The following is a 10,491-nucleotide window of genomic DNA, read 5'->3' on the forward strand; positions in this document are numbered from 1 at the left end:
TCAGTAAATTAAATTTATTTCAGTTTTAAAATATGTTTATTAACTTCAATAAAAAAAATTAATTTTAAAGGACTCATGGAATTCAAGTATACATAAAATAATAAAATAATCCACTTCAATTTATTTGGTATGAAAATTCGTATCTACGTAGTTAAATCAAATATTAGGGGAATTTAAGATTTTGAATTCTCTCAGTTTAAACATCCCTTAATCTCTCTTAAAAAAAGTATATATCGTATATATATAATGCATTAATTAAAATTTCGCACAATTTTAAAATATTTTATATATTATTGAGCTACATCAAAATTAAAGTTGTATGCATTTTACTAATCTTCATAAATATTAATAATATAACAAATGATTTTAAATTTGTATAATATTTTGATGCATGATCTAAATAATATAAATTTTAAATAAAATAAACAAATTTAAAAGAAATATAAGTGATCAAAAGAAATTGAAGTAGATTTAGATGGAGAGAATCAAATTATCCAAATTCAAAATAATAAGGTTTAATTGCCGTTTTGGTATCACTATTATTATTATCAATTCACGAAATTGGTCTCCATATTTTAAAAGTTGACAATTTTGTCTCATCTCTCATATATTTGAACTAAAGAATTACGATTTGACATATTTTTAATGAAATGACATACATTTCTATTATATAGAACTATCTAAATGCATCAATTATTCATATGTCATTAATTAAATTCAAAATATAAAAAAAATTTAAAAGTTAAAATCTAAATTTTTTAGATTTGATTTATATTCTATTGGTGTTACTCATCATGAGACAAAAAGTGTCAATTTTTAATATAAAAATATAAATTTCGTAATTCAATAAAATTAAGGGACTAAAACTAAAATTAAGTTAAATAATAATTAAAAACAAAAAAAATTAAAAGTAAAATAAGGTTAACTTGCAGCCAGCAGCGACAGTGAAGTCCACACAATTCAGATTCAGCAAAATGTTGTTTTCTTTCTCAGTTTCAAAGTTATTAACCCTAACAAGGTATGCTTTCTCTCTTTCTTCCATTCCCAATTTTCTTCCAATTTCTTCTTCAAACACTTTCCTTCTTTCATTCTCTTCTCATTCTCCTTTCAATTCCAACGAATTTGATGTTAATCATGCTGTTTCCTCATTCCATCGCATGCTCTCTATGAATCCTACCCCATCCATTGTTCAATTCAACAGAATTTTAACTTCTTTTGTTAAGATGAACCATTATCCCACTGCTATTTCTCTTTCTCACCTATTGGAATTCAATGGAATTATGCCTGATATTTTTACTTTTAATATCTTGATTAATTGTTACTGCCACTTAGGTCAAATGAATTTTTCATTTTCTATATTGGGAAAGATTCTCAAGATGGGATTTCAGGAAAATACCATAACCTTGAATACTCTTATGAAAGGTCTTTGTCTTAACAATAAGATTCGGGAAGCTCTGCACTTTCATGATCATGTGGTGGCAAAGGGATTTCAGTTGGATCAAGTTAGTTATGGGATCTTGATCAATGGGTTGTGTAAAATGGGGGAAACAAGACCCGCGCTGCAATTGCTGAGACGAATTGATGGGAAATTGGCCAATGTGGTAATGTATAGCACTATCATTGATAGTTTGTGTAAAGATAAATCTATAAACGATGCTTACGAGTTGTATGTTGAGATGATTGCAAAGAGAATTTCTCCTGATGTTATCACTTTCAATAATCTATTATATGGATTTTGTATTGTTGGTCAATTGAAAGAAGCATTTGGTTTGTTCCATGAAATGGTATTGAAAAACGTCAACCCAAATGATTATACTTTTAATATATTGGTTGATTCCTTATGCAAGGAAGCAAAGGTCAAAGAAGCTATGAATGTGTTGGCTATAATGATAAAAGATGGTGTAAAACCGAATGTTGTAACGTATGGTGCTTTGATGGATGGGTATTGCTTAGTTAATCAAGTGAACAAGGCCATAAAAATATTCAACACTATGGTGCACAAGGGAGTGGTGCCGAATGTTCGGTGCTACAATATCATTATTAATGGATTGTGCAAGAATAAAATGGTGGATGAAGCCATGAACTTTAAAGAAATGCATAACAAGATGATTGTTCCTGATGTGGTAACTTATAGTACCCTTATTGATGGTTTGTGTAAATCGGGGAAAATCTCTTCTGCGTGGGAACTTGTTGATGAGATGCATCGTATAGGTCTACAGGTTAATGTAATCACTTACAGTTCTCTATTACATGCTTTGTGCAAAAAGAATCAGCTTGACCAGGCAATTGCATTGGTTAAGAAAATGACAGACCAAGGTATTCAGCCAAATATTATCACATACAATATATTGATTGATGGACTATGCAAAGGTGGAAGGCTTAAGAATGCACAAGTGATTTTTCATGATCTTTTAACTAAAGGCTACCAACTAACTGTATGGACATATAATATTATGATAAATGGGTTTTGTAAGGATTGCTTGTTTGACGAAGCACTTGCTTTGTTATCAAGAATGGAAGACAATGGTTGTATTCCTGATTTTGTAAGTTATGAAACAATTATTTATGCCCTCTTTGACCAAGATGAAAGAGATAAGGTAGAAAAACTTCTACATGAAATGATTTCTAGAGGTCTATTGAAAAAGCAAAACTAGGTAACATGCTTTCTTGTTACATAGGATTGGTATGAATGGGATTGTGAATAGGTAATACTATAAAATTTGAACTCAATTTGCTACATCCATTTGTTCTTAGCAAATTAGATATGTCAAGGAAAATGCACTTTTTTGTTTATTGGGTTTTTGACAATGTGAAATTAGTTAAGAGTTAAAGACTACACCCACACATCTCTTTAAGATTGAACTAAACGATTCCAAAATATTTATGGTTCTAGCTAATGCTTACGGGAATTATGTGCGTCTAGCATACATGCTTTAACATTACTTGTCTTGTAATATTTCTGCAACAGGATTATGATAGAAACAATAGTCTAACAGATTACTTAGTGATTTACATTACTTGCCTTTGAATTGCAGCTTGTTGCTCAAGAAGCATAATTTGAGAAGAATAAGAAGGTTTTTCTATGTGATGCATTGTCTGTTCACTCAGCCTCCAGTCACTGTCACTATTAAGCTTTATGGTGACTTGTCTATTTGCATTGTGAATTATATTTTTGTTATCTGCTAAAAACCTTGTTTTTGTAAATGCAGTTACTTAATTTTTTAAATGTGATTTAGGAGTTATAACATGATTTTTAAAGCTCCATATTGGGAAAAAAGACCTTGAAGCTCCATATAATCAAGACAGTGGTGCTGGTTCGTGTGGTCAAGAAGTCCCTGAGTTATGTAAGGAAATTGTTAATTTTATTGATTTTCTCTTGCCTCTTTTTATTTGCAATCTAAAGTCATGAGGATACAAATTAATTTTTAAGTTAATGAGAATGTATTTGATGTGAGGCTTAAAGTTTAACTATGTTGTCTAATTAATGTGTAGGAGGAGTAATACCTCCACTGCCACACATCATCAGTCACCCTTTGTTGAGTTCTTCAGGTACTCAACAAATGCAACACAGAGTAGCACCTGAAAGGATATTGTTGGAATATTATAAAATATCTTATAATATCTCGTAGAATCAATTTGTAATTTTAGTATATTTTAGATTAATTTTAGGATTAGTTTCTATATTTTAGTATGTTAATCCAAACAAGCAATTTAACCTTCTATTCTCTGTGAATACTTGCTCTGTTTTTGTATCTTTAAATAGAAAAAGGCTCGACGGGAAAACAAATTCTTATTCCTTAATTTTTTGTTGGTTTGGTAGAGAGAGACTAGTCTCTCTAATTCCAGGAGGTTGTGTTAGTTTTCTTACAGTTATTGGCTAATTTTACAGAGAGATTGTTATTCACAATATCAATTTTGTTCATTATTCTTAGCCTATTGAATTACTGTATATACCAGATTTTATAGATACTTAGTTTGTGATATGAAACAAAGACAGTAGGACTCGACTTGTTGAAAGTTTATTCAAATTTTGAGATTTGAAGTTGAAGTTACTTTGTTACATATTGATGGCTCCAACGTGTATGAAGAAAAAAAGGTATTCTTTTTACAAATTAATTTTATTATTTTCCACGTAGGATGGTGTGCAGTAATGCATTAGCCATTAAGTTTTACAAGATTATATATATTTAATAGAAGAGAGATGGGAATGTAGTTTTGCAAACTAATATGATTTTGGAAAACACGTTTTATGGAATGAATAGTTTGGTTTAGGACCACTTGAAATTTGGCTAAGATTTTCCTGATGTGTATTAAGTGTTGTCGGAATAGTTGTAATAAGCACATTTGGATTGTTTGATGACGATCACATGGATTAAGTTTAAGACAATTTTTTATTTTTATTTAATATAAAATACCGAGATTGAAATTTGAACTATCCTATCTTAATCGGACGGTCTCGAATTTGTCGAAGGCTTGAATGCATCAGCTTGTGACTTCGCACAAGTCGTGTTTGCACGACTCACAATTTTGGTCCCTCTATTTTACCACAAAAAACCACCCATCAATATCTACAACATTCTCCACTAGTGTCTCTCCAACATTTAAGTCTAGCTTCTCAAATTTTAAATTGAAGTTGAACATTTTTTCACAATTTTGTTTAAAAAATTGATTATGACATTTTATATCTTATCTAAGTAAATGATGACAAGGAGCAAACACTTTCATTTACATTAATTATATTTCTCAATTTTAAATTAAATTCATTGGGTCAATGATTTAACCCCACATGTTTATGCCACTTTTTTGATAGCAAGAAGTCCACAAGGTGAGGTTTGACGGTTGATCAAAGACGATAGACAAATCCCATGGTTGTTGAAATTGCGCCTTTGCCTCGAATTTAGTAATGATAATCTAATTTTTCTCTTATCATTTTTTCAAAATATGACTTAATTAAACAATAAAACAGTTTGCCTTGAGATAAGGGCCATTAATTGTTCTTTTTGAAGCAACATATCCTAGATGATATTACCTTGCACCCCCACAGCTATATCTGCCACCTCCTCAAGACACTTAAAAAGACAATTTTATCCTTCTAACCATTTATAATAAGTTTCAAAATTGATAGTTTTAGAAGATTCAAATTTTCGTAACTTTAGGAAGTTTCAAATTTTCCAAATAAGAATTACATTTCAAAAATTTGAAAAGTTTCGAAAGTTTTCAAATCTGAAAAGTTTCAAAAGTTTCTAAATATGGAAAGTTTTGAAATTTTTCTATTTCGAAAGTTTAGAAAATTATGAAATTTTCTATTTTGGAAGTTTCCAATTCTTCAAAAGTTTCAAGATTTCTGGAAATTGACATTTTTGAAAGTTTCAAGATTTCTAGAAACTTTCGAATATTCTAGTAATTTTATGTTTCGAAACTTTTAAATTTTCGTGTGCCACTTACTTTTGATTTTGAAGATTTTGAAACTTTCAAAGGTTAACGTAATTTTTCTAAAGTTTCGAAAGAATGGTGAAAAATGAGTAGTTAAAAAAGTTGAAAGTTTTGATAGATGGTTAAAAGGGAAAATTTGTATTTTAAGGTTGATTGAGGGGATGACAGGTTTAGGTGTGGGGTGCAGGGTAGAATCTTCCATATCCTATTATAGTTATAGCTATTTGAAGAGTAAGCAAACACATGTTGGCCCAACATTATTGTAAGCTTAAAAGTAAATTTTGTAATTAAATATTAGATCAACTATTGATATTGTTTGAGTAAGTTTAAAAGTAAATTTGTACTTAATCTTAGGTCATCTATCAATATTGTTAAATTATACTCCTTGTTCTGAGTTCGAATCAAAACTTTAATAAAAAAATAGTAGGTTTAAATATGTTTTTGGTTCTTGTAAATATAACAATTTTTAGTTTTAGTTTCTATAAAATTTTTTATTATAAAAAATGAACGTTACAAAAAGTAAAGTTTTTAGTTTTAGTCCTTGTAATATCCAAAAACTTTATTTTTTGTACTTAACTTTAAAATGAACATTATAAACTAGTGAGCAGACAAATAGAGGAAAACGTGAACTAATCGTAACACTCCAATAGAAATATTAATTTAAATATTAGAATAATTTGTATATTTATTTTTATTTGTTATTTAAATATTTCAGGGATGAAATCCAAGCAAATATTTTTCATGGGCTAAAAATAAATACTGTTATATTTACAATGACAAAAAATACATTTAAATATTTTGTCTACGTTCCTCTTTGTCACTTAATATTTTTGTAACATTTGTTTGACGTTAAGGACAAAAAATAAATTTTGTTGATATTACAGGGTGAAATCCAAACAAAAATTTTTACATAGACTAAAATTAAAAACTGTTATAGTTACAAGAACTAAAAATATATTTAAACCAAAATAAAAATAATTTATATACTTATTTCTAATAAAATAAGTATACAAGTTTTTTTTTGTAACATGTTAAAGAAAAAATAAAGTTTTTGGATATTACAGATATAAAATACAAATAAATATATTTCAAGAGACATAAACTTGAAAACTGTTATATTTACATGAGCTAGAAACATATTTAAACTTTTGATCCACGTACCCCTTTGTCAATTAACGTTTTTTGTATCGTCCACTTGACGTTAAAGATAAAAAATAAATTTGTCTGATATTACACGGATGAAATCCAAACAAAAAATTTTACAATCTAAAAATATTATTGATCTTCTCTTGCCTCTTTTTATTTGCAATCTAAAGCCATGAGGATACAAATTAATTTTTAAGTTAATGAGAATGCATTTGATGTGAGACGTAAAGTTTAACTATGTTGTCTAACTAATGTGTAGGAGGAAAGTGTAGGAAAATGTAATGCCTCCACTGCCGCACATCATCAGTCACCCTTTGCTGAGTTCTTCAGGTACTCAACAAATGCAACTCATAGTAGCACATGAAAGGATATTGTTGGAATATTATAAAATATTTCGTAGAATCAATTTGTAATTTTAGTATATTTTAGATTAATTTTAGGATTAGTTTCTATAGTACTTGTTATTATCTCTCATGAGTCTTGTATCCCTCCCTATAAATAGCGATTACTTTTAGTTTTTGTATCAAGTTGGTTAACATGGTGATACTAATTAGCAATAACAATTGAAATGAATAGCAAGATGGATATAAATATTCATAATATCATTTTTTATTTTTTTTTATTTAAACTCTAAAATTCTCATAATTAATTTAATCTGTTTGCAAATTTGACTGAATTTAATCCCTCCCTACACAGACGAGTGACATAAGCTATGCATGCTCCAGCTCCATGCGCCCTGTACGGAAAAGCTGCATGGAGAAGGGGCAGCCAGCTTCATGCGCTGTTATACTCGTAGAACATATTTTATCACAAGATTATGTTGAGGGATAAAGTCGCCGCAACAAATGTGTTTGGAGTCCGATTTGGTAAGGGGTAGGATGTTGGGAGGCAGTGCATGAAAATCGGCATGCAGCTGCTGTTGTGGGAGATGATGGTTGCTGCTGTGAAAACACAAACACAGGACATTGTTGCCAGCTGTATAGTTTGTACAGGCTGGTTGCTGATTGCATGATAAAAAATTCTGCAAGCAAGAATTTAAAGGTGTAACAGAAATTCTGGTTTCAAATTTTAGCAAGTCTTTGTTTGTTTTAATTTGAAGAAATGCAACATTATTTCAAATCATTTGTGAATACATAAGTATGTGTATATATGTTTCTCTTAATATTGAACTTAATTGTAGAGGCTAATTTGAGAAACATTTAAAGGCTCTGATGCTGAAGAAATGAAAAATAGTGCAAGTGAAACTAAATATTAATGATTTCGTTATTAGTTACTTGAATATGTATGACTTGTTTTAAAAGTTAAATAATTATGACTTGGTTAATTTATTTGAAATTAGAACAATAATAATAAAATTAAAGACTTTTATTGTTGGTGATATAATTTAGGAGAGGCAAGACACTTCATATTTAGTGCTATGTTATGCCTTGAGAGAAGAGAAACCAAAGAGGTAATTTTCGTTAGCTCGTATGTGATTATTTGAGTCATAAAACTGCTGACTTTAGATTATTAATTGTGATTTAACTTTGAATTGCAGTCTCCCTATTGATGGTTTGGAAGTAATGAAGATTTAGCTGTCAACTCATCATCAGTACAATGTATTGTCCAAAGTGTGGTACTAAGGTAGTTTTTATATAAGTTACAAATAATGTAACATAATGTAGAGATTTATCTTTTTGTTATTTTGATTCAATTTCTAAATATTTACAGCTAGGAGATTTTTTTTGCTTCAAGTGAAGCTAGGAAAGATGATGTTGTAAGTTTTTGTGAAAAGTGATTAATAGGTTTAGTTAGAATATCTTATTTTATTGTCTTGTTACTAAAAATGTTGGTCTTAATGTTGATTCAAATGTAGTATTGTGTTGCACATAGATTGTGTAAAACATACTTGTTTGTTATGTAATTTTTAGATTAAATAACTTGATGAGTTCATCGGTAATGTTTCACTCCCAAAAAGTTAATAGAGAAATGATGTTTTGTGCTGTGAAAGCAAAATCTATAGTTGATATTTTCATGTTTTTAAGAGAGTTGACTTGATTTTAAGTGAGAATTTCAGTTCTTAATAGATATTTTGTCAGTTAATTTTGCATTTTTCAAGATAAATTTGTTTATATTTAAATGTTTTTAAATTCAAGGTTACATTAATTACTACATATATATATATATATATATGTTTTAAAATTCAAGGTTACATTAATTACTACATATATATATATTTTACCCATTACACCAATGAAGAGAGAGTAATTAATTGAGTGTATTTATGTAAAGTAAAGATATATATTTGAAATTTTCTTGTTAGTTTTTTCATTTGTACAAAACTACTTTAAAGAAAATGCATATACAGAACATTAATTACTTAAAAATTGAAATTCTTGATTGTGTTAACTTGTATCTAAACATAATAAGCTTGTGGCTTATGTGTATTAGTAGTTTCAATTTTAATAATCTACACACAATGTATTGCTAGATAGTATCAATATCAATGCGGCGCCTCTAAATTTAACTGTCTGTCTCTCTTTCCTTTCTTTCTCATTCAATCAATAGAGGTGCTTTTGAGTCATTATTTTGTCCTTTTTAACCAAATAAATATTTTTCAATATATAGATTTAGTTTTCTTTTGTATTTTTATGTGAATTCTTCATCTGAAATACAATAATGTTTTGTTTGTCGTCTTAATGTAGTGTTGTTTGATCTTTCATCTTGTTGCGGTGTTCTTTTGGTTTAGACTGACACACCAATTTTGATTTATTATAGATTCAACTAATGACATGATTATCAATACTATAGATTGGTAGATTTATCTATTTTAATTTTAGTGACATTAAATTTAAGTTGTTTTCAATATAATTTGTCAATTTGAATCTTTGTTTGACCATGAAATGAATGAAAGTATGAAACAACACGTTTTTGTGAAAGATTATATTTATAGTATCTCAAAAATTTATATGGTATAGTTTAAAATGATTTTATAAATACATTCAATTATATCTCATTATTTAAATATTATATTCACTTCAAGAAAATATGTATATACCTATTTTAAGATATGATATTATAATAGAGAGATCTAATTGAATATTTGTTTAAATATTTTTGCACATTATTAGTATATATAAATTAAAATCTCCAATTTAGAGTTAATATTAGCATTACCTTTGATTAGTTACTCAAACAACATACACATAAAAATCTGTTGTGGTCCACTTATTTTTCTTCTTCTTAGTAGGATTTTCTTCTTCATTTATTGGAGATGAATGATTTAAGACCATTTTTTGTCTTAAAGTCAATCATCTAACTTGTGTTTTTGTAATTTTATTTAAATAAGCAGTTTCTATATAAATATATATAGTTTTTAGTTTTGTGATTTTATCGACCGAGTGTGATGTTGTTTTGTTTGTCTATATAGTGTGGTGTTTTAGTTTTTTGTCCTGTTGTGTTGTTTTAGTTTGTTTCAAGTTTATACTTGACGTGTTTGTCAATTTATTGTTTAGATTCTATAAAGAGATTTAATAGCATTATGGTTGTTACCATAATTAAGTTATAAAATTGATAGAATAGCATCATATTTGTTACCATTGTTAAGTTACACCATAAAGAGATTTAATACTCGTACAAAGACACTAACGCAAAGGTACAGTTGAATAATTAGGCTAAGTAAAAGACACCTAAAACAAGGTAATTATAAAGTCAAATATAAATAAAGTCATGCTTAAAGAAAAATATATTTGATATTTCTTTCTCTTTATAATATTTGGCGCCGACACAATGAACAAGTACAAGAAAACGAACAATTAACACATCTTTCAATTTACTGTATAATACAATTTTTATGAAAAAAACGTGAACACTTTATAGAAACAATTTCTAACTTTAAACTACTACAAAATTCCTCCAAATAAATTGAACATC

General features: G+C 28.2%; 1 protein-coding gene and 1 long non-coding RNA gene across 8 annotated transcripts; both read left to right on the plus strand.

Moving 5' to 3' along the window:
• Positions 1-935: 935 nt before the first annotated feature.
• Positions 936-3,909, plus strand: LOC101499985 (uncharacterized). Of its 7 annotated transcripts, none has more exons than XM_004516284.4 (4): positions 941-2,705; positions 3,036-3,139; positions 3,237-3,344; positions 3,493-3,909. In XM_004516284.4, the coding sequence occupies exon 1, from the start codon at positions 975-977 to the stop codon at positions 2,652-2,654; it is 1,680 nt and encodes a 559-aa protein (XP_004516341.1). In that variant the 5' UTR covers positions 941-974; the 3' UTR covers positions 2,655-2,705; positions 3,036-3,139; positions 3,237-3,344; positions 3,493-3,909. The 7 variants fall into 7 exon arrangements, with proteins under 7 accessions (XP_073225361.1, XP_004516341.1, XP_027186932.1 ...); XM_027331131.2 differs by having other exon boundaries at positions 941-2,654; XM_004516286.4 differs by having other exon boundaries at positions 941-2,543.
• A 2,927-nt stretch (positions 3,910-6,836) lies between these two features.
• On the plus strand, positions 6,837-8,362 carry LOC105851368 (uncharacterized). Its single transcript, XR_003471044.2, has 5 exons — positions 6,837-6,909; positions 7,276-7,620; positions 7,968-8,029; positions 8,117-8,202; positions 8,290-8,362. It is a non-coding gene; the product is annotated as an uncharacterized lncRNA (long non-coding RNA).
• The last annotated feature ends 2,129 nt before the right edge of the window (positions 8,363-10,491 follow it).

The sequence above is a fragment of the Cicer arietinum genome, chromosome 5 (genome assembly GCF_000331145.2).
Source record: "Cicer arietinum cultivar CDC Frontier isolate Library 1 chromosome 5, Cicar.CDCFrontier_v2.0, whole genome shotgun sequence".
Taxonomy (NCBI): domain Eukaryota; kingdom Viridiplantae; phylum Streptophyta; class Magnoliopsida; order Fabales; family Fabaceae; genus Cicer; species Cicer arietinum.